Source organism: Camellia sinensis, chromosome 8, assembly GCF_055761805.1.
Source record: "Camellia sinensis isolate YWXY chromosome 8, ASM5576180v1, whole genome shotgun sequence".
In the NCBI taxonomy this organism is placed as follows: Eukaryota; Viridiplantae; Streptophyta; class Magnoliopsida; order Ericales; family Theaceae; genus Camellia; species Camellia sinensis.
The window spans coordinates 121241574-121266015 of record NC_138968.1 but is presented as its reverse complement, the minus strand read 5'-3'; the positions used below and the strand labels follow the sequence as shown (position 1 = coordinate 121266015).

Here is a 24442-nt window from a genome sequence, read left to right as displayed (position 1 = left end):
AAATTATTAATTGACTTGTTGATTTATAAATAAAATTAGTAATTTGTTATGCAACTAGAAATTGAGAGAGGCAAGATGCAATTTTGAAAATCCCAAAAAACAATTCATATATTAAATAAATCTCAAGGAGTGTGATTGCAATTTACCTATGCATTTATGTATTTGATATAAATAAGGACAAATTACATTTTAACCCAGTCAACAATTGTTCCATGTCATTTTACTCATTAACTAAAAATTATAACACTTAACCCTTCATCTATTACTTTTTTCTCAATTTAAATCTTAATGACAAGTTTCTAAAAAAGTAAAAAAAAATAAAAAAAATAAAAAAAGTTCGCTAATCATTTTAAATATTCCATTTGAGATGTCATGGGTAAGTCACATGCTAATTTTTCATCTATTTAAGATTCGGAAAATGATTTAGAGCCCTAAAATTTCCCCACCTAATCCCCCTAATTTCCAATTTGGGCAACTTTTTCCTTTTTTTTTTTATACTTGATATGGAAATTAGGGGGATTAGGGGGAATATTTTTAGGGGGATGTAGCAAGACCCTTTAAGATTCAAGTCAGTAAGATAATGTTTATATTTATACAAATTAATAGTTTAAAAGGAAAGAATGAAGCATTTTTTCGTTGAAGAGGTAAAATGATATTAAATAATAATTCAAAGAAGTAAGGTGTAAATTATTATATTTCTAAAATGATATTTTTGTATTAAAAATACACTATACGATGATAATTAAAAAAAAAAAAAAACTGAAAAAAAAAACTAACTGCCTAATGCTTGCATGAAAAGAAATATCAAATAATCTTTCTATTATATTTAACTTCTATCAAGGCTCTTTTGAGAACAAATTTTTTTGGATAATTTTTTGATTTTTTGGTTAAAATATGACAAAAAAATCAGTATGTTTGGGATGACTTTTTAATTTTTTACGAAAATATATGCATATGCAAAAAGTAGAGAGAAAATAGAATTTTTGAATTTTTAGTATAAATTGTTAATTTATAAATTTTTTTAGTGACTTTTTAAACTTTTAAACTAAAAAGTAATGTTGTGAAACCAGATCTAAAAATGAAACTTAAAATAAAATAAAAAAAGTGAAAAAAAAAAAAAAAAATACAAGTCGCCCATGCCTTGAAGGGGCCTCATGTTCACTAGTCCACACAACGATTGATCGTCTACATTCACTTCGTCATCATTCACTTCGTCATCATTTCAAAAGGGTTAGGGTTGATTCTCTGTCTACTCCGGCGAGAAATGCCGCCTCAATCTTCAGGTAATGTTCTTACTTGATTTTTACTGCTTTGATCTGTAATACTTTTTTTTTTTCTTCACTTCATCTTGATCTAGATCCTCAGGTTCAATATTTCCGTTATCGTTTTTTTATTTTATTTTTTATATTACTTATAAACACTAATTAGTATATATCAATTAACCTCTGGAACTAGACCAGAGACCAGAGCAAATGCTTTCACATTTTTTTTCCCCCTAAATCCAAAGTAAATCATTTTGTATTTCTTTTATTTGTAATATCATAGGTTTATTTGGAAGTATTGGTGATGGCATGAGTGGAGTCGGAAAAAATCAAAATAAGGTATTCTTTACTTCCCTTCCTGCATATGTTATTTATTATTTAATTAGATACAATTTTTTTAAATATATGGTTTACTGTTTAGTTTCCATTTTAATTGTTCGGTAAAATGGCTACTCTATCTCATGATGATGACGATCCATATTTAGCTTGTATGAAGCATTGTTCTTTGGGAAAATTTAGAAGTTCTTTGATTTATTTGGTGATGTGTATTTTATTTATTGTCTTTTTTATTATATAATTTAGTGTGTAGTTCAATTTTTATTGTTCAATCAAATAGCTACTCTACGCTTGTAGTAATGTTGCATACTTAGAGTGTGTTTGATAACGTTTACGTTTTCAGTTTATATTTACAAAAATTTTATAAATTGGTTTTTGTTTATTTTTCGTTTATTTTTAGAAAAACATAAACTACAAACGCGTTTGATAATTGACAAAATGTTTAAAAAATTTAAAAAATATAAAAAAGGAGTGAAAAGTGACAAGTGGTGGCAAGTGGCGGTGGAAGACGGCAGTGGAAAGTGGTGACGGTGGGTGGTGGGTAGCTGGTGGTGGTGGTGGTGGTGGGTGGTGGCGGGTGGGTGGGTGACGGTGGCGGGTTGTGGGTGGTAGCGAGTGGGTGGTGGTGGTGGTGGTGGCGGCGGCGGTGGTGGGTGGTGGGTGGTGGTGGTAGGTGGGTGGCGGAAAACAGGTGGTGGCGGGTAGTGGTAGTGGGTGGGTGGGTGGGTGACGGTGGCGGGTGGTGAGTGGTGGCGAGTGGGTGGTGGTGGTGGTGGTGGCGGTGGTGGTGGCGGGTGGCTGGTGGTGGGTGGTGGTGGCAGGTGGGTGGCGGATGGCGGGTGGTGGTGGGTGGTGGCGGGTGGTAGCGAGTGGGTAGTGGTGGTGATGGTGGCAAGTGGGTGGCGGATGGCCAGTGGTGGCGGGTGGTGGTGGGGGTGGGTGGGTGGGTGGTAGGTGGTAGCGAGTGGATGGTGGTGGCAAGTAGGTGGCGGGTAGGTGGTGGTGGTGGGTGGTGGGTGGTGGTGGCGGGTGGGTGGGTGACAGGTGGTTGGTGGTGGTGGGTGGTTGGTGGTGGATGGTGATGGTTGGTGGTGGCAGGTGGTGAATTGTGGTGGTAGGTGGGTGGTGAGTGGTGATGGTAAGTAGGTGGCGGGTGGTGGTGGCAGGCGGTGGATGGTAGTGGCGGGTGGTGGGTGGTGGGTGGTGGTGGTGGTAGTGGCAAGGGGTGGGTGGTGGTGGCGAGTGGGTGGCAGGTGGGTGGTGGTGGCGGGTGGTGGGTGGTGGTGGCAGGTGGGTGGTGAGTGGTGGTGGCAGGTGGTGGTGGGGGGTGGGGGGTGGGTGGTGGGTGGTGGTGGCGGAAGACGGTGGTGGAAAATGGTGGCAGGTGGTGGCTAGTGTTGGGTGGTAAAAAAAAAAAAAAACTGAAAACTCAAAATGAAAATACATTTTTTGTGTTTTCATTTTTTGGCCAAATTTATAAACTGAGACCACTGATTTATAAATCAAAAATTTTACCAAACAAGTTTTTATTTAAGTTTTTTAAATTTTTATAAATATAAACAGAAAATTAAAAACGTAAGTGTTACCAAACGACACCTTTGTAAAAAACATAATTTGGACATCTCGAAGATTGTGAGATTACGCCAACCCATATGATTGGATGATGATCACTGAGTTTCGGTTTGAAGAATGTCAGATCATTGTAGAGGCTTGTACTTTGGAGCAAGCCAAGAAGGTAATTTGTATTACTGCTGTTGACATATTTGAGAGAAGAATCTCTTTTCATAGCAATCGCACTAGCCAGAGGCAACCAAATTCTTGTTAGTGATTATGTACAATTAAAAAAAAAATGAGATTTTGAAAAACACTTCACATGTTTGTATTCTTTTTCTACAAGATGCCAGGAATTCCTTGCACCGCATGCAATCCTGGTCATAGTATGGATAAAAATAAAAATAATATATAAGTAGGGAATTCCACCACTAGGAATTTGTGGTCATAAACTAAAAAATAATATTTAAGTAGGGAGTTCCACCACGTAGCATTTCTTTTTCAAGTTTTTTGAGGTAAGATTCACCATCTCTAGTCTTCCTTAATGTGTACGTACTTGATTTATAGGTTTTAGATTTGTTCATCTATTAATAATATGAAGATAGTGGGCTGAAGTTAAAGAACCCATTGCATGTTCATCCTCTTGGCTTGAATGACATGGCATCTTTGAGCTCTGTCTCTTCTTGCATGCATCCATATGATGGTTATAGCTTTTGATTGGCTTTATTACAAGTTTTATTTCATCCATATGATGCTATATATCTTTGAATAATCTCGTATGTGGGCGGAAATGGGTTTTGATGGTCTTTCTTACTAAAGATTGGATTTCCAGCATTGTTTAGATTTTTGTTAACTTGTAAAGGCTTGAATAAATTCTATGAAACCCATTTTTAAGATTTGAAGGTATTGGAGCATTGTTATCATGTATTTTATATGTATTTTTTTTATAAAATCATCAGATGACATGTTATACCCAAAATAAATATTTTCCTCCGTTGTTGTCTGCAACACAGAAGCAACAACCACTTTAAATGAATGCAATTTTCTCCACAAAATGTAGTTTTGAACAGGGCCTCTTGGAATAGTTAGGTATATGTGTTAGCCTTCATTTGCCACCATTTTTGCTTAAAACCAGTAAGTATTGAAGGAGATATGGTTGTTTTACTAAACGTCTACAGATCTGGTCCTATTAACTTAGAAACAATTATTTCTCATAATTACAGAGTTTTATAGCCTTTGAGTTCATCTAGAAAAGTCTTCCTGACTCACTACAAGAAACTATACTTTCAACGACAAATTTTGGCAACAATCTTAGAAATTAGTTGTTGAAAGGTAACATTTTGCAACAAATATCTTCACATCGCCCAAAGTAGTAAAAAAAAAAAGGGGGAATTACTTCCCAATGGGGACATAATTTGTTTGTTACATATTAGTGAGAAAAGAATGGGAATTATAACATAGTGGATAGTAGAAAGTATGTTACCAACTCATGGGTTTTGATGTTCAATGACCCTTTTACCCTTGCACCCCAAAATGACATTGTTTTGTCCCTCTTTTCCCCTTCCTAGCCTCTCTCTTACTCTCCTTGCTTTCGCGCGCATTTCTCCCTCCCTCCTTATACTCTCTCCCTCCATTCACGCTTCTTCTTCACTTATCTTTTCCCTTCTCTATTTCCATGCCCTAACCCACACTAATTGCCTCTCTCCTCACTCTGTCTGTGTCGCTATCGCTCCAATCCGACTCATAACAAAACCAAATTGAAGGCAACTCTCTCAAATTTGAAGGTAATGCATCACTCTCTCTCTCCATAATTAATTGATCAAACCTAATTTCTTTACATTGATAATTTTTGTGCTATTAGTATCATTTTTATATGCTAATTGGTTGTTTGATTGATGAAATGCCTGAACGAATTAGTTGTTTGATGAAATGCTAATTAGTTGTTTTATATGCTAATTTCTCTATAGATCTGGTCCTATTAACTTAGAAACAATTATTTCTCATAATTACAGAGTTGTCATAATTTTTTTGCAAACATCGATTTCTTTCAATCAATGTTTGTTGTTTTCTTTTTTTAAATTTTGTGTTCAGTCATTAAATTGATGTTGTGCTTCCGGTTTAACAGACTATGCAAGAAATAGTACAACAAGAAAAGCTAAAAAACCAAGACCAACTAAAACGACAGCAAATAATACTATATCACCTATTGAAACGATAGCAACAACTAATCCAGAAGGTTTTTATCGTTTTACTCATAAATACCTCATTTTGATTTTTGTTTTTCTAAACCTTAAATCGATTTGTTGATTGAGATTTTCGCAAGGATTTGATCAAAATCTCTTTCGATTTGTTGATCTGTTATTGATTTGTCGATTATCTGGATATTATTTTTAGGTATTTTTTGGATATTATTTTGAAGTTTGTACCTCAACCATTCATAAGGCATCTCCAACGCATGAGGCAAATGGAGAGAATTAGGCATTTTGCCTATTGAAGCTGCATTTCTAGGGCTCCAACGCATGAGGCAAATGGTGAGGCATTTTGACCATTCTCGTTTTGGCTCTCCATAGATAGCTAGCCTCCATTGCTAGGCAAAGTGTGTTCCCGCCAACTCAGGTGACTCTTTCTCTTTCTCTCTCTTTCTCACTTTCCCGTTCTTCCCCATCAACGATCTTTCTGAACCCATCTCCTGCACTACGAAACGCTTCCCTTTCTGTTTGATCTCGCTAAGCTTAGTTTACTTCTTGCGATTCAGGAAGATTCAAGAGGTCTAGACATTGAATTTCAAGGTCAGAACTCTTTGAATCCTAAATCAATACCTTTGCTTCACTTTGATTTCTTTCTTTGTTTCCTGGTATGTTTGCCATCAATTTATTGGACTCAATGAGGTTCCTATTATTGCCGTATACTGGGTCCCCAACCCAAATATCTGGTGGTGGTGGGTGGCTTTGAAATGTCGTCGCCACTCTCAAACATTGTACCAAACGAGTCCTTTTCAAACTAACCGGTTTTTGCTATGCCTTCTCTTATACCTTTCCAATCAATTTTGACTACGGCTCTGAATGTTGAATAGTTTTCAGAGCAGATTATTTCTTTCCATTCATGGGTTTTGCAGTGCTCGAGTTTTCCTCAATTGGGTTCTATCTGATTTTTCATTCTCTTCCTCTTACTATGATGATTGTACAGAGCACATGAAAGTTTGTTTCTTGTTCTTTAATATGCTTTTTCCATCTACATATTATTAGTTTCAATCCTTCATATTTGACTTGTTTTTCTTTTTGTTGTTTTTCTTTCTTTTTATTTATTTATTTATTTATTAATAACTTGGTTTTTGCCTCTGGGTTTTGAGTTCAAGCCCTCGTCATTTGTTCTTAATTTATAATTGTTTTTACTTCAAGATTTTGATCAATTGTAACTGAAGGAAAATTCAAGTTTTGTTATGGAATTTTTGAGAGAGAGAGAGAATGGATTTATGGGTTGTTGCAGCAGCAGCAGCTGGAGCTGGGTATTTAGCCAAGTATTGGCAAAACTTGTCTGGGAAAATGGGTTATCAGATGGGAATTCAATTCGCAGGCAATCCAAATCCCAATATTTGCTTCAGCAAATGCAGGACCAAAATAGTCCATTCGGCAGATCGGTGCGAAAAGGATTGGGAGGAGATGTTTCTTTAGGGGGAGAACATGATGAATCAGTTTCAGATTGGACGTTTCATGAATTGGACTGACATGGTGGTAGTTTGGCAGCTGGAAATGCATCTACAAGTGACAGTGATGCCAAAGTTTTGGCAAATGTAGGGAATTATGAGAATAACAATGTGCTTATGACTAAGAATTTTCCACCAGGATTCCAAGGAAAAGAAATTTTTCAGGACAATGTGATTGGAATTGGTGAAAAGAATGAGAGTTCTGACAATTTTGGTGATGCTTTACTGGGATTTGAGACCTATAGGTTAGCAAAGAGCAAGCCTCTTAGAAGTAAAAGGTCTCGCGAGTTTTCTGTTAAACCATTGAACCCTTTAGAAAGTTACCTCACTACTCAGCTGTATAGAGAGCAGGCTCAAAAGGATGAGTTTGAGTTTAGTTTAGTTCCATCACCACTTACACCAACAGTGAGGCCATTGTTGGTAACTGATGGGAACCGAATAATTAGCAGAGATTTTAGTGATTCATTTGGTTATAAGCTTAAGAACAAAGGTGTGATTTCCTTAGAAGATGATAGTAATACAGTTTTAGAAAAGATGACTATTTGAAAAAGTCCTTCATGCAACCTAACGTATGTGGGCCTTGTAGAATAAGTTCAAACTGTGTATGAGATTTATATAACCTTCGAGTACTTGCTTTTATTTTATTTTATCATTATCTTTTAATGGGTTTTGCTTGATGTTTCACAATTTCAGCTCTTGTGTTCACTCTGTGAATTCTATTGTCAAAAATGATCTGTAGCTTGAATATTTCGGGCTCGAATGGCTCGAAAGTACAAATTTCTCTCCCTTCTCGATCTCTTCCCTCTCCGCTTTAGCAGTTCACTATATCTCTTTACTCTCGACTCTCTCACCTCTCTCACTCTCAACAAATTGCAAGAAATCAGCACTCTCACCTCTCTCTCACTCTCGCCTCATCCCTCTCTCCTCTTTATCTCTTTACTCTCGCCTCTCACCTGTCTTTTGAAGGAGTACGAAGGACGACGAGGCGGGGGACGAAGGATGACGAGACGGTGGATGAAAGACGATGGAGGACGACGAACCACGACACAGGACGAACGGGAGCCTGCGATAGCGAATCTGAGTTAAAGCTGAAATCGCAAAGTTAGGGTTTATGTTTGGCTTCAATTTTTGTAGAAATTAGTCGATTGGGAGTGTTTGGGATTGGATTTTGCTTGCAATTTGTGTTAGGGTTTGGGATTTGGCTTTAATTTGTGATGTGTTAGGGTTTGGGATTTGCCTTTATGCCTGTTATCTAGAATGAACTCTGTTATAATAGATATAAAACAGAGTAGGTTTGGGATTTGGGAATGAATTATGTTATTAAGATGTGTTGCTGTCCTGGTATATTTGGGATTCTTGATACCTGTTATCCCAAACCTACTTTGTATGACAGTAACACTCTGTTATCAAGATGCGTTACTCTGTTATCAAGAATGAACTCTGTTATCAAAATCTTGATAACAGGTATAAAGGCAAATCTGGTCATAGAAAGTATACCTACTCTGTTAGAGTTCAATCTGGTCATACAAAATATACCTGTTATCAAGAATGAACTCTATTATCAAGATTAACCTGGTTAACCTGGTGGTGTGCCTAGTTAAAGATTGAACTCTGTCTTGAATTAATTTTTAATCTTGATGAAATGTTCCTATGTTAAATAATTTCAAAATTAATTCAATGAATAATTCAATGTTCTGTGTGTGAAAAATAGATTGAACTCTGTTATCTTAATTTAACAGATTGAACAGAGTTTTGTGAAAAATTAATTCAAGATTAACCTGTTAACCAAATTAATTCAAGATTGAACTCTGTTATCAAGATTAACCTGGTTAATTCAACATATCAAAATCGAACTCTGTTATCAAAATTAATTCAAGATTAACCTGATAAGAGAGTTCAATCTTGAACGTATCTGTCTCTATTTTAAACAGATTGAACTCTGTTATCAAGATTGAACTCCTTAAACAAATCTGTTATCAAGATTGAACTGCAACATCATCTTCCACTAATAATAGGAAGATAAAAAAAAATGGAAGAACAGCTTGGTAGGTAGTTGAATCATTATCTTCTGCTAATAGGTAGTTGAATCATCATCTTCTACAAATAGGTAGAACTAGAAGATAAAAAAATAAGAACATCATCTTCTACTAATCGGTAGTTGAATCTGTTGGTATTTTTTATGCAGATAAAAAAATGGCTTCATCTTCTACTAATAATAGGAACATAAGATTAAAGCCAAGATTGTGTAATTGTGGAAGAACAGCTTCCATGCATATTATACGAACCAATAAGAATGGAAATGAAGGACGTGTCTTTTTTGTTTGCCCAACAAAATATGTAAGCATTTGTTATATAAATTGATCTTTTACTTTCTACAAATTTCATTTGTTATTTATTGATTAACTGATTCTTGTGTATTGTAGATTGCGAACGAACACTACAATTACTTCAGGTTCGCAGATGACGACGACGACGCTACCTCCACAATCCGTGCCAATGCTGGACTTCGGATAGATTCAAGAATAGAAGAAATTAATGATCTAAGGAGAAGGTTTGGTGAGATGGACAATGCAATTCATGAGCATGATAAAAGGCTTCAAATGATGGACAAGATTTTCAAGGCAATGACTTATTGTATTTTGTGTATTTTTGTACTTTATCATATAAATGACTAAGTTGTTAGGTTTTGGAACATGCTACGAATGTAATCTACTTTTCTACTTGTTTTGTATTTTTTTGTTGGTGCTTAAAAATCTGATGGTTTGAAAAAACAGGTGTATTGATTAACAATGTGTTGAATGAATAGGTGCTTAACAGTGTATTTTTTTGGACAATGGTTGAACAGGTTGATTAACAATGTGTTGAATGAACAGGTTGAACAGGTTGAAGGTGTATAACAGGTTTCTTTGAGATGAAATTTGTTGAATGAACAGTGTGTATTGATTATGAACAATGTGTGAAATCTGTTGAATTATGCTGGTTGCTTAACAGTGTGTATTATATGTGATGGTTTGAAAAAACAGGTGTATTGATTAACAATGTGTTGAATGAACATGTGCTAAACAGTGTATTTTTTTGGATAATGGTTGAACAGGTTGATTAACAATGTGTTCAATGAACAGGTTGAAGGTGTATAATAGGTTTCTTTGAGATGAAATCTGTTGAATGAACAGTGTGTATTGATTAACAATGTGTATAACAGGTTTCTTTGAGACGAAGGTGAAGGACCTTGAATGAACCTGTAGAATGAATAAGTAATATTTCAAGAAATTTGTTGGCTTGAATGAGAAGCATACACACAGGTTTCTTGTCACGACCCAAACCCGCCCCTATGGGTTTAGCACCGTAACCGGCCAGTAACCCGAGATTACCGAAGGCCTGCTTAACAGTAATACAGTAATACAGAGTACAGGGGCTGGCGGAAGCCAATACAGTAAATAAACAATGTCCAATGAGCTGTGATAATCTGTATGCGAAAAGACTTTTCATTCAAATATATATATACAGTCAGACAAAACAATATGTACATATATACGATTGTTCAGTCAGGGACCTAATCCCTATTAAATAGTACAGTACAGTTAACAAAACAGTTACAGAGACAGAAGGGGGAACTAAACACCCCTAAGCCATAACTTGACAGGCTCGGAACCCCATATTGAGGCACATAGGTTGGCTTGACAAAACTGAAGTTTACCCCGACGCTTCTAGCTGCGGTCTGGTGCCTGTATACCTACATATATATACGAGCAGTGAGCTAAAGCCCAGTGATTAACACAATGCGTAAAGAGGTTAAGAATGAATGTTCTTACAGAATGAAAACACTTCATTAAGCCAGTATTTCAGTCGTTTAGTCAGTAGAGTCATATGTGGTACATCCATTAGCATAACAGTACAGTAAACAGTAGGTCTTAAAAGACCGAGCAGTAAATGATGGCCATCAATCAATAAACAGTAGTGGTTCCAACAAGGGAACCGACAGAGATCTGTGTAACAGTAACAGTAAACAGTAGGTGCTAAGAATGCCACAATACAGTTCAGAATATAGGACATACATTCATTCGATTAACAGTATCAGTTCAGAAAGCAGTACGGTTCAATTGTTCAGAAGATAATCATTTTGAACATATCTTTACACAGTTGTTACTCACAGAGTTCTGGGCTACAGTAAAGCTAGAGCGTGTCCCCTGTCGACAACCCTACACAGTTACAGATTGAACACACACTAAGCTACACAGTTGGGAAAGATAACAGCTTAATCCCTAATTTGCCTCGGTGTGGTTTTACATCTATATCCTCAATAAGATGTCTTAAACTAGGCCTAAGAATGCCTAGAATGAGATGATGATGTAAATATGCACTTTAAAAGCATTTTCAGACTTTTCAGAAAACAGGGGTCACGCTTGAGCGTAGATTACTCCGCTCGAGCGGACATGCAGACCAAAGTTTCTGCTCGAGCGCATCATTACCCGCTCGAGCGTTTTGCAAAACAATCAAAAGTGCTGGATAGGCGAAAATCACGCTCGATTGGGCGCTCGACACCCGCTCGAGCATGAGACACAATGTCCCGCTCGAGCGTCAATTATTCCGCTCGAGCGGACTTCAAAACAGAACAAAATGCTGGGAGCACGATTTCCACGCTCGACGCCAGTCACCCCGCTCGAGCGTGAGTCCAAATTCTGGAAATTCCAGATTTGAACCTCAAGCTCAAAACCAAGTTTTAAACCATAAATTTCGATCCTCTTGGGCCAATTTTCCAGAAAACACATCAAAACTCATACTTTAACATAATTCAAAGCTCAATTTGTAAAATCAAAGCCCAAGGGTGTTTCAAATAAATCCAATTCAAACCAATTTCCATGAATATGAAAAACGTGCAAACATGCATGAATTTAAACACTTCAAAGCTTCAAATGCTAGCTCAATTGAGCCAATTCTTTCTGAAAACATGATGAAATCATGGACTACTCTTAAAACATGAACATGCATGTGAGGAATGTGAACTACAACCTCAAAACTTCAATATATATACATGCATGCAACAATTAAGCTTCAACACAACAATTTGAGCCATAAGTTGGCTCTAGTCTCCAACCTAGGTCTAAACCATGCAAGAAACAATTTAAACACAAGAATGAGAAGATGAATTTCTACCTTAAGTCTCCAATTCAGGGAAGGGAAGCTCAAATATGCAATTTTTTCTTCAATTCCAAGCAATTCACGAGCTAAAGTGAGATGAAATCAACTCTTCTAGTCTCTCTCTCTCTATGGTCGGCAATAACAAAGAGAATGGCTGATGAATTGTGTGCCTAAGTATGTAATTAGGCTCAAATATGTGTAAGAAAGTGGCCACTAAGGGGGTAGTTATGTAAATAAGCTTAACTCTCTTGATTACTCGATTTAATCTAATTAAATCATACCAAATCACATTTTAACTAAATATGCCATAAAATCGCATTAATTCTAAGGATCACAAATCATCAATCAATTTCAGATTCGGCCGCCGACAAGGCCTTCAATTAACAGTTTAAACATAAAAACTGAACAGATAATTAAACAGTCAATAGATAGACATACAGTTAAACAGATATACTTAGTCAATTCAATTCCATATTTCAGTCAGTCAGTTCAGTATTTCAATCAGTTCAATTACCAATCATAATCAGTCTCAGTTTAGCAATAATCAGTAGTTAATCGGTAAACAGTGGTGAGGGTTATTACAGTCTCCCCTTCTTATAAAGGGTTTAGTCCGCTAAACTCGAGTTACCTTCATTCTGGAAGAAAACAGGATTTAGTGGAAACAGTTCAGGATATCTTTTGGCCATGTCATCTTCCCTTTCCCAAGTGGCATACACGCCTCCATGGTTTTGCCAGTCAACTTTCACTAACTGGATCTCTTTGTTTCTCAATTTCTTGATCCGTCTGTTCACAATCTGTATGGGCCGTTCCTCGTAAGTGTAGTCATCACTCAGCACTACACGAGTAGGCTCTATCACATGGAAAGGATCCCGGAGGTAGTCCCTCAACATAGAAATGTGGAAGACGCTATGCATATGCTCCATTTCAGGAAGAAGCGCAACTTGATACGCCACCGGATTGATTTTCTCAATAATCTCGTACGGCCCGACATATCTTGGCGCTAACTTGCCTTTGACTTCGAAACGAGTCTGGCCTTTCATTGGTGTCACTTTCATAAAAACGTGATCACCCACTTCATATTCTCTGTCCTGCCTTCGGACATCTGCATAATTTTTCTGTCTGCTCTGTGCGGTTTTCAGTCTCTGTTGTATCAGTTTCACTTTCTTGGTTGTTTCGTATACAATCTCGGGTCCAAGCAAAGGCCCATCTCCAACTTCTGCCCAGCAAATCGGAGATCTACATTTTCTGCCATATAGTGCCTCGAAAGGTGCCATACTAATACTTGGATGATAGCTGTTGTTGTAGGCGAATTCAGCTAAGGGCAAATGGCTTTCCCAGTTTCCCTGAAAATCAAGGACACACATTCTCAATAAATCCTCCAGAGTCTGGATGGTCCTTTCTGATTGACCATCTGTTTGAGGATGATAGGCACTACTCAGTCTCAATTCAGTACCCAATGTAGTCTGTAAGCTTTGCCAAAATCTCGATGTAAACTTCGAATCCCTGTCAGAAACAATGGACACAGGCACTCCATGCAGTCTAACAATTTCACCAATATAGGGTATAGCCAATTTGTCCTCATTATAAATTGCCTTAACAGGTAAGAAGTGAGCAGATTTAGTCAGTCTATCAACAATAACCCAGATTGAGCCCATACCTTTACTGGAGCGAGGCAATCCCACAATAAAATCCATGGTGATATGTTCCCACTTCCACTCCGGTATTGGTAAGGGCTGCAATAAGCCTGCGGGTCGTTGATGTTCGGCTTTGACTTGTTGGCAATGAAGACATTTTGATACAAAATCAACAATTTCTCTCTTCATTCCCGGCCACCAAAAATTCAGTTTCAAATCTTGATACATTTTCGTATTCCCTGGATGGATAGACAATTTTGAATTGGGGCCCTCCTGCAGAACTCTTCTTTTCAGTTCAGTATCATTCGGTACACACAGTCTTTCTTGAAATTTCAGTACATTACTTTCAAATTTGAAACCCGGTCTTGGTTTGGATTCCCTTTCTTCGATGATCTTTTTCAAGAAGTCATCCTATTGCTGTTTCTCTTTAATTTCCTCAATCAATGCCGGTTGAGCAGAAATAGTAGCTATTGTCCCACCTTGTTCTCGCAAAACAACTTCAATTTCAGACTTTTCAAGGTCACAAAGCAACTCTTTCTGTCCGGTGAGCAACAGGCTAAATTCCCAATTGATTTCCGACTCAATGCGTCGGCAACAGTGTTGGCTTTTCCCGGATGGTACAAAATCTGTAGGTCATAGTCTTTAATCAGTTCTAGCCATCTCCGCTGTCTCATGTTCAGTTCTTTCTGTGTGAAGAAATATTTTAAACTCTTGTGGTCGGTATATACTTCACATGTTGCCCCAGAAATGTAGTGACGCCAGATTTTCAGTGCAAATACTACTGCAGCAAGTTCCAGATCATGGGTCGGGTAGTTTTTTTCATGCGGTCTCAGTTGTCGGGAAGCATAGGCAATTACCCTCCCATTCTGCATTAAAACACACCCCAAACCCTTATGAGAAGCATCACTAAATATGGTAAAACCATCCGTACCTGAAGGTAAGGTAAGAACTGGTGCAGTCACGAGTCGAGTCTTCAACTCTTGGAAAGCTGATTCCCTTGGTCAGTCCAGTTAAATGACATCCCCTTTTGGGTTAGTTGAGTTAATGGTAAGGCAATTTTGGAGAAATCTTTGACAAATCTTCTGTAATACCCGGCTAGTCCTAAAAAGCTTCGAACTTCTGTCACATTTGTTAGTCTAGGCCAGTTCACTACAACTTCAATTTTCTGCGGATCAACAGAAATTCCATCTTTGCTAACAACATACCCCAAAAACATAATATGATCAAGCCAAAATTCACATTTAGACAGTTTAGCATAAAGTTTCTGTTCTCTTAGGGTCTGTAGGGCAAGTCTCAGATGTTGTTCATGTTCTTCTCTAGTCTTAGAATAAATCAGGATGTCATCAATGAATACAACAATAAAGTCATCGAGGAATGGTTTAAAGATTCTGTTAATGAGGTCCATAAATGCAGCAGGTGCATTGGTAACTCCAAAAGGCATAACTAAAAATTCATAATGTCCATACCTCGTTCGAAAAGCAGTTTTGTCTATGTCTTCTGGTTTAACTTTCAACTGATGGTATCCTGATCTGAGATCAATCTTAGAGAACACTTGAGCACCCTGTAACTGATCAAGTAAGTCATCAATACGCGGTAAGGGATACTTATTTTTCACAGTTACCTTATTCAGTTCACGGTAGTCAATACATAGTCTCAGTGAGCCGTCTTTCTTTTTCACAAATAAAATAGGTGCGCCCCACGGTGAAGTACTAGGTCTGATGAACTTCTTATCTAACAGTTCTTGTAGTTGCACTTTCAATTCCTTCAGTTCAGTTGGAGCCATTCGGTAAAGAGCTTTAGATACTGGTTGGGTACCCGGAATCACATCAACGGTGAATTCAATCTCCCTGTCAATCAAATCCCTTGGCAACTTTTCTGGAAAAACATCTGGGAATTCTCTGACTATGGGAATACTATTCACATTAGCACTATCAGCAGTAGATACAGTCAATACAGAACACAGATATCCGTTACACCCTTTTCTAAGCAATTTAACAGCTTTTACAGATGAAATCAAATACGGAGGAGGTACCACTCCAACCCCATTAAATACAAATTCGGGTAAACCCGATGGACGGAAAACTACTTGTTTCGTTACACAGTCTATGGTAGCATGGTATTTTGTTAACCAGTCCATTCCCAATATTACATCAAAATGATCAATGTTTAGGGGTAGTAAGTCAATAAACAAATGTGCATCTCCAACAATAATTTCACAAGCAGGATACATATATGCACAGGTCATAGATCCCCCAACAGGTGAAGATACGGCTAACAGGTAATTCATGGGTTCTAAGGGTCTATTCAATTTTCGCGAAAAAGCATACGATACATTCGAATGGGTAGACCCCGAATCAATCAGTACATATGCATTTTGAGTACAAATAGAGAGGATACCTGACACCACTGTCTCGGTATTTTGTACGTCTCCCGGTACTAGGGTGAACACTCGGCCCTGCCTCATAGGCTCCTTCCCGATAGTTTTGGGGTTCGATTTTGGTGCAACAGTTGAGGCTGCCACGCTTGGTGTAGCTTTACTACTGGCCTGCGGAGCAGAGGGACAGTCTTTAACCATGTGGCCCACCTTGCCACACCTGTAACAGGCTCCAGATATTTTGTAATAGACCCCTTTGTGCTTCTTGCCACACTCAGAACAGGGTGGTATGAAACCACTCCCCTGGCTAGGGCTAGTTGTTGACCCCGTATTCTGTTTCTTGTTCACTGGGTTATGCTTGCCTTTCTTGAATTTGAAACCCTGCATTTTCCCACGCCATTCAGACGCTGGTGTTTCAGTTTTTAGTGCCTTGATGTTCGATTCAGCCATCAAGGCTCGGTCAAGAACATTTACATAGTTTGGTAGCTTCAGGACATTAATTCTGTCGAGAATTGAAACATTAAGGCCACCTTCGAACTTTCTGGCCTTCTTGTACTGGTGTCCACCATGTGTGGTGCATATCTAGCAAGTTCGGTGAATTTTGTTTCATATTCAGCAACAGACATTGTGCCTTGTCTCAGCTGTTCAAACTCAGTTACTTTTCTATCCCTGACACACTGAGGGAAATACTTTTCGAAGAAGGCTCCTTTGAATTGAGCCCAAGTCATAAACGATGTTGGTGTCGCGGACTAACATCCACCACCTTCTGGCCTTTTCTTGTTGTGTAAAGGTGGCTAGCAGTACTTTATGTGCTTCAGAGCACGGAAAAACTTCAAACAATTTTTCTGTCTCAAGCACCCAAGCTTCAGCCTTTAACAGTTCAAGGCCTCCCTAAAACGATGGCGGTTTCATTTTGCTGGACTTCCGGGTGAGAGCAATTATGTCATCATTAATAGGTGGTTCTGGCTGTACTAGAGGAAGTGGGGGCTGTTGGTTCTGTTGTTGCCCTAACCTTTCAGTTATTAGTTCCATCATTCTCTCCAGTTTTGCCATTCTTGCCTCAGAGGATGAGGTTTCAGATTCATTTGCAGTTCTCGCATTATCCATTTCACTATAGGCAGTTATAACAGTTATCAACATAGGCAGTCATTTATTTAAACAGATTAACACATTAGTATATATTCAGTCATATCATAGCCACACGCTTATCATGCTCATGTGATGCCCTATTTACTTTTCTAGGACACCCTATAGCTCATTTGGACACGTGTGTACGGTATAACTCGTGGTAAGTATCGCTCTGATACCACTCTGTCACGATCCAAACCCGCCCCTATGGGTTTAGCACCGTAACCGGCTAGTAACCCGAGATTACCGAAGGCCTGCTTAACAGTAATACAGAGTACAGGGGCTGGCGGAAGCCAATACAGTAAATAAACAATGTCCAATGAGCTGTGATAATCTGTATGCAAAAAGACTTTTCATTCAAATATATATATATACAGTCAGACAAAACAGTATGTACATATATACGATTGTTCAGTCAGGGACCTAATCCCTATTAGATAGTACAGTACAGTTAACAAAACAGTTACAAAGACAGAAGGGGGAACTAAACACCCCTAAGCCATAACTTGACAGGCTTGGAACCCCGTATTGAGGCACATAGGTTGGCTCGACAAAACTGGAGTTTACCCCGATGCTTCTAGCTGCGGTCTGGTGCCTGTACACCTACATATATATACGAGCAGTGAACTAAAGCCCAGTGATTAACACAATGCGTAAAGGGGTTAAGAATGAATGTCCTTACAGTAATGAAAACAGTTTATTAAACTAGTATTTCAGTCGTTTAGTCAGTAGAGTCATATGTGGTACATCCATTAGTATAACAGTACAGTAAACAGTAGGTCTTAAAAGACCGAGCAGTAAATGATGGCCATCAATCAGTAAACAGTAGTGGTTCCAACAAGGGAACCGACAGAGATCTGTGTAACAGTAACAGTAAACAGTAGGTGCTAAGGATGCCACAATACAGTTCAGAATATAGGACATACATTCATTCGATTAACAGTATCAGTTCAGAAAGCAGTACGGTTCAATTGTTCAGAAGATAATCATTTTGAACATATCTTTACACAGTTGTTACTCACAGAGTTCTGGGCTACAGTAAAGCTAGAGCGTGTCCCCCGTCGCCAGCCCTACACAGTTACAGATTGAACACACACTAAGCTACACAGTTGGAAAAGATAACAGCTTAATCCCTAATTTGCCTCGGTGTGGTTCTACATCTATATCCTCAATAAGATGTCTTAAACTAGGCCTAAGAATGCCTAGAATGAGATGAGGATGTAAAGATGCACTTTAAAAGCATTTTCAGACTTTTCAGAAAACAGAGGTCACGCTAGAGCGTAGGTTACTCCGCTCGAGCGGACATGCAGATGAAAGTTTCCGCTTGAGCGCATCATTACCCGCTCGAGCGTTCTGCAAAACAGTCCAAAGTGCTGGATAGGCGAAAATCACGCTCGATTGGGTGCTCGACACCCGCTCAAGCATGAGACATAATGTCCCGCTCGAGCGTCAATTATTCCGCTCGAGCGGACTTCAAAACAGAACAAAATGCTGGGAGCACGATTTCCACGCTCGAGCGCCAGTCACCCCGCTCGAGCGTAAGTCCAAATTCTGGAAATTCCAGATTTGAACCTCAAGCTCAAAACCAAGTTTTAAACCATAAATTTTGATCCTCTTGGGCCAATTTTCCAAAAAACACATCAAAACTCATACTTTAACATAATTCAAAGCTCAATTTGTAAAATCAAAGTCCAAGGGTGTTTCAAATAAATCCAATTCAAACCAATTTCCATGAATATGAAGAACGTGCAAACATGCATGAATTTAAACACTTCAAAGCTTCAAATGCTAGCTCAATTGAGCCAATTCTTTCTAAAAACATGATGAAATCATGGACTACTCTTAAAACATGAACATGCATGTGAGGAATGTGAACTACAACCTCAAAACTTCAATATATATACATGCATGCAACAATTAAGCTTCAACACAACAATTTGAGCCATAAGTTGGCTCTAGTCTCCAACCTAGGTCTAAACCATGCAAGAAACAATTTAAACACAAGAATGAGAAGATGAATTTCTACCTTAAGTCTCCAATTCAAGGAAGGAAAGCTCAAATATGCAATTTTTTCTTCAATTCCAAGCAATTCACGAGTTAAAGTGAGATGAAATCAACTCTTCTAGTCTCTCTCTCCCTATGGTCGGCAATAACAAAGAGAATGGCTGATGAATTGTGTGCCTAAGTATGTAATTAGGCTCAAATATGTGTAAGAAAGTGTCCACTAAGGAGGTAGTTAGGTAAATAAGCTTAACTCTCTTGATTACTCGATTTAATCTAATTAAATCATACCAAATCACATTTTAACTAAATATGCCATAAAATCGCATTAATTCTAAGGATCACAAATCATCAATCAATTTTAGATTCGGCCGCCAACAAGGCCTTCAATTAACAGTTTAAACATAAAAACTGAACAGATAATTAAACAGTCAACAGATAGACATACAGTTAAACAGATATACTTAGTCAATTCAATTCCATATTTCAGTCAGTCAGTTCAGTATTTCAATTAGTTCAATTACCAATCATAATCAGTCTCAGTTTAGCAGTAATCAGTAGTTAATCGGTAAATAGTGGTGAGGGTTATTACATTTTTGAAATTCACTCAACAAATTCACGCATGAATGGTCCATGTTCAACAGCTGAAATTCACTCAACAAATTCACTCAATATGTTTATGAAATTCACTCAACATACACAGAGCTTGCAACACAGTAAGATGCAGACTTTTGAGGTCAGGACAGCCCCTTGTACTAAAATAAGAAATTATCCAATTGTTAAAGATTCAATTCAGACCTAGGAGCTTCTAAAGTTCATAACTGCTAAGCACTGTAGAAGATCCATGGACACAGTAGAACTGAATTTAGTGACTGTAAAACTTCAAATTGAATATCATGCAAATTGAAATATTGTATTCTCCAATCATGGCATCAAGGATCGTAGTTAAATGGACCAAAAAAACTAAATAAAAGAACAGAAACATGGCTATTAACCCTGATCCCTAGCAGCTTATCAAAAGGTCAACTAGTAAGCCCATAAAACATGTTAAGAACCATTTGTAAGAATATCCAACACCCTACAGGTTTCTATTCTTTCAAAAATGGGACCTTCAATTCATTCAACTCAAAAAAATGGGGCATTCAAGTGAACAATCCGAAGTTTACAAATGAAATTCATGTACAATTAGCACTTCGAAACTAAAAAAAAAACGGGACATTCGGATCCCCGTCGATGTTCAAGTCAACAAAATTTGATGGTACTATCGAACTTTGACTGCTAATATTGTTGACCATTCCAGCTTGAGTATAAGATGTGCTTCCAATGTTGTCCCCAATTGTGCTAACTGGTGCCTGTAAAAATAAAGTAAATATTAAAAAAAAAAATTCCACAAACATATTCACCAATATCAAGCGACAACAAACAAAGTGCAATATATTAAGTCTGTTCAACACATATCGGTACATACATATTGTCAGCTATGGCATCCATAGAAAGACAATATTAAGGCTGATTTGGTGGCACCTAATGATAAAATAGTAACACAAGTTAATTAGTAATTTCAAGCACTAAAATTAAAAGCCAAAAAAAAAAAAAACACGAAATAACCTTCATATTTAACACGTATCGGTTCATATATAGTGTGTTGCACACCTCCCGTACAAGGAAAACTTAACTTACGAGGTTCATCTTGATGCACCTTCTGACCCTATAGTACCAAACATTGATGAATATTTGAAGTTTAACAAATTTTGCAATATACATGTGTACTGCGGAATGAAAAATGTACCTATACTGGGTTAGCCTTCTTATTCTTTCCCTTCAACCGATTGACTATTGCATCAACCTTGCTAACCTTCTGTTTCGTACATGGACGGCCTCTTCGGCGAGCAACCAAAGGACTTAGTACCTTGCGAGTCATGATTTCTTTTGTAGTATTGATACGAGGCGGACTTTTTGGTAAAGTATGGGAAGATGGTAAAGTACTAATACATGGCACATTACTTGCACTACTTGATTGAACTGTTCTCACTTCATCTTTGATTTTCATCAACCCAAGTTGAATCACTTTGTGTTTACCATCATCATTGGTAGCAAGTTCTAGGATCTCATCCAACGTGTTGTGATAGTTATCATGCAACTTTGGATGTAGAGAAGAGCCAAAGTTAGTATGTGTGGTTAGAATGCATGCGTAGCCTCTTTCCAAGTCTTTTCTCCATCTCGAAACAATGTATTTATTTGGCACCTCATATATGGATCTTTCAATGAGCACACAAAGTGAATTGGCACACATAATACCTCTAAACTCAAACAACCGACACATACATTGGAGCTCACATTCAGTTGAATTAAAGTGCACAACAAATTCCACTTTCTTCATCCCCTCACCCACAACAACAGCCTCCCTCACATGATAGGTACAAATTGCTCCCTCCTCTTTGATAAGATTTGCACGACAATACACTAGACGCTTCATTTCTAGTTGAACTTCTTTAAATTTGGAATTAGTGTAAGCTGTACGAAATTGCTTCTCAAAATGATACACCGTTAAGCAATCATACACTTTGTTACGAGACTTAAAATCTACTTTTGTCTCATTTTCTACCTTACTTCTCAACGCATTGTCATATTGCTCAACAAATTGCTTCAAGGTGGTCTTGGAGTTCACATATCCATCAAAGAATGCATTTATACTCTCATTTCGTTGTGTAGTTGACATGCCAGCCCAAAATATGTCTTTAACATAGGCAGGAATCCACCTATGTCGCTCACGATATAATACCCCAACCACTCGTTATCATTCAAATTGAAATTTTCAATCACTGCTTTCCAGTATTCCTCAAATTCATCTTTTGTGAATGAATCATAAACTGCATTATTGAAAGCAACCTTTATGGACTCCTATTGTGAATATCCTCTCAATTTCTCGGGAATTTTCTTCATAATATGCCATAAACACCAACGATGCCGAGCCTGTAGGAAGACAATTTCTATGGCATTTTGCATAGCTCTGCACTAGTCAGTTATTATCGTTTTTGGGGGAGCATCTGACATGCAACTTAACCATTCTTTGAATAGCCAAACAAAAGTCTCCGTGTTCTCATTACTTAACAACCCACAACCAAACAAAATTGACTGTTCATGGTGATTAACTCCTACAAACGGAGCAAACGACATATCGTATTTGTTTGTCAAATAGGTTGTGTCAAAAGAGACAACATCCCCAAATGCTTTATAACCCGCCCTACTCCTTGCATCCGCCCAAAACAAGTTGCGCATGCGACCATCTTCATCAAGGTCAATTGCCGAATAAAAGTTTGAATTTTGTTGTTGCATTTCATGAAAATAATGTGTAACTGATTCGGCGTCTCCTACCCCAAGTCTCAACCTTCTAGCATTCTCAATATAATTCATTGCATCTCGTTCATCAAACGTTAATGCCTCATATCCCCCCGCTTCAACAACTATGGAATGAAAATTCTTAGCCACCCCAATTCCTGCTGCATCGTTAACTTCTAGTCTCCTCTTCACCGAAGTAACAATCCTTTTATTCATTGCAAAATGCCGTGAGTTAGTAGCAACCAAATCATGAGTGTGCTCAAGCACAACTGTGGTTAACTTATATGTTCCATCCTTTTGTAGACTGGCTCTTACCATTGCTTTACAATCAATTTTTGATGACAAAGATGGTTCCAAGAGATTTATTTCTAATCTTTTTGTTCTGTTTCGTGCCCTAGTACATTCAATTCCAAAGTACTTAACTTCCCCATCACATGTTAAATTTTGTGTTCTATAAGCTATAGCAAATCCCGAGTGTTTCGCATATTTTGCATAAAATGCGTACACCTCTTCCTTTGAGCTAAAATACATTCCTTTCTTAGGTTCTTCAACTTCACCACACTCATTAAATGAAAGAGTGTTATCTTCTTCTTCAACTTCGTCACTCCCATTGAAAAAATTATTGTTCGAATCAATATCCATTCTACCTTCAAAGTTAAATAGAATACAAAATTTTAGAGTACAAACAATTATCTTATTAATGGCAGTCACCTTAAGAATGGGGCTTTTCAGATTTGTAAAATATGAGAGCCATTAGGCTAGAATCAAAAGGAGTTGAATTTTATAGCTTAAATCAATCATGGAATCCAAAAGAATTATTCAATGTGAGAAGATAAAAATCTTTGCAACCATAAGTAATTGAAAAATGGCATTTTGAATTGAATTGATGATAGAATACAGCCATAGTCTACAACAATAAAAAGCAATAGATAAAACCATAAAAGGTATTATTAAACATGTAAAGTCAATTGAGAATGAAAAGATGTTGACAGGTTCCAAAATTCTATTAAACATGTAAAGTCAATTGTATTAAACATGTTGACAGGTTCCAAAATTCTGTATTATCAAAATTCATGACAGTATTAAACGTGTTGACTGTATTATTAAACATGTTGACAATATTATTAAAGTCAATTGAGAATGAAAAGATAACAATAAAAGGTATTATTAAACATGTTGACAGTATAAAAGATTCAAAATTCTGTATTGACAATATTTACAAATTCTGTATTTTCCTCACATCTCCACCTCCAAAACAGTATAATTCGAAGGGGTATTTCTTGTGTAAATACTGTTTTGGGTTGAATCTGTATTTACAAATTCTGTCAACACAAAATTTGAATATTGAGTGAATTGAAGGTCCCATTTACACAACACAGAATTTGAATCTTGAGTGAATCTTGGGTAAATACACTATTTACACAAGGGGTATTTCTTCTGTATTTTCCTCACATCTCCTTATCCAAAGTTAAATACTATTTTGACGAATCTTGTGAAAATTCACGTACAAATTCTGTTTTAAAGATTCAACCCAAAACAGTGTTGATTTCTTGCCTTGAAGAGCAAATGAAGAGCAAATCACACAAGGGAAACAAAAATACCAGTCAAGACTCCTTTTCTTCAACTATGGATGACACAACGGTAGTAGCTTGTGGCACCCATGGCAGCAACAAGAACCCAGATCGCTCCTCTCATTGTGCCGCTAGGTTACGAACGATACATGCTTCTCTCTCTTTAATCTCTGTTCTTGTCTTTCTTTTTATTTTTTTTATTGTTTTGCCAAATAAAATGATGCTTGGCTGTGAGACTTCATTCAAGCACACGCCCACAGAGGACAAAAAACAACATTCAGGCCACTCTTGAGCCACACTCTTTCGAGCTACGAATCGCTATTGTTCTATTGTTGATATAATACACATTTTGTGGAATGAATAACTGTGCTTTAGATGGAATATCAAGGAAATGCATATTTTAG

The 24442-nt window shown here is 37.5% G+C and overlaps 3 protein-coding genes across 10 annotated transcripts; 1 reads left to right on the top strand and 2 right to left on the bottom strand.

Annotated features, from left to right (window-relative positions):
• Positions 1–1146: 1146 nt before the first annotated feature.
• On the top strand, positions 1147–9686 carry LOC114300929 (uncharacterized). 8 transcript variants are annotated; one of them, XR_003642859.2, is made up of 6 exons: positions 1147–1283; positions 1546–1601; positions 5275–5385; positions 5544–5765; positions 9038–9189; positions 9276–9686. XR_003642859.2 is itself a non-coding variant. In XM_082883262.1 (4 exons), exons 1-4 carry the CDS (start codon positions 1265–1267, stop codon positions 9364–9366), a joined length of 240 nt encoding a protein of 79 aa, XP_082739388.1. In that variant the 5' UTR covers positions 1147–1264; the 3' UTR covers positions 9367–9686. The 8 variants fall into 8 exon arrangements, 3 of the variants coding, with proteins under 3 accessions (XP_082739388.1, XP_082739387.1, XP_082739386.1); XR_014338125.1 differs by lacking the exon at positions 5275–5385; XR_014338127.1 differs by lacking the exon at positions 9038–9189.
• A 10045-nt stretch (positions 9687–19731) lies between these two features.
• On the bottom strand, positions 19732–21847 carry LOC114300933 (protein FAR1-RELATED SEQUENCE 6-like). The gene is made up of 4 exons (XM_028245810.2): positions 20924–21847; positions 20341–20480; positions 19828–19883; positions 19732–19772 (listed from the first exon to the last, which is right to left on the bottom strand). The coding sequence occupies exons 1-4, from the start codon at positions 21845–21847 to the stop codon at positions 19732–19734; spliced, it is 1161 nt and encodes a 386-aa protein (XP_028101611.2).
• Positions 21848–22143: 296 nt separating this feature from the next.
• Positions 22144–23109, bottom strand: LOC145798015 (protein FAR-RED IMPAIRED RESPONSE 1-like). Its single transcript, XM_082885457.1, has one exon. The coding sequence runs from the start codon at positions 23107–23109 to the stop codon at positions 22144–22146; it is 966 nt and encodes a 321-aa protein (XP_082741583.1).
• Between the last annotated feature and the right edge of the window lie 1333 nt (positions 23110–24442).

Excerpts from the sequence above, each read along its gene's own strand:
- LOC114300929 (XM_082883260.1), top strand. The coding sequence starts at position 3,288 with ATGTCAGATCATTGTAGAGGCTTGTACTTTGGAGCAAGCCAAGAAG. Across the intron at positions 3,334-9,037 it reads CTTTGGAGCAAGCCAAGAAG|ATAAAAAAATGGCTTCATCT; the intron begins GTAATTTGTATT and ends TTTTTTATGCAG. Across the intron at positions 9,190-9,275 it reads TTGTTTGCCCAACAAAATAT|ATTGCGAACGAACACTACAA; the intron begins GTAAGCATTTGT and ends TGTGTATTGTAG.
- LOC114300933 (XM_028245810.2), bottom strand. The coding sequence starts at position 21,847 with ATGTCAACTACACAACGAAATGAGAGTATAAATGCATTCTTTGATGGA. Across the intron at positions 20,481-20,923 it reads AGAATAAGAAGGCTAACCCA|GCACCAGTTAGCACAATTGG; the intron begins GTATAGGTACAT and ends TTATTTTTACAG. Across the intron at positions 19,773-19,827 it reads TACTGTGTTGCAAGCTCTGT|CTGTTGAACATGGACCATTC; the intron begins GTATGTTGAGTG and ends AGTGAATTTCAG.
- LOC145798015 (XM_082885457.1), bottom strand. The coding sequence starts at position 23,109 with ATGGATATTGATTCGAACAATAATTTTTTCAATGGGAGTGACGAAGTT.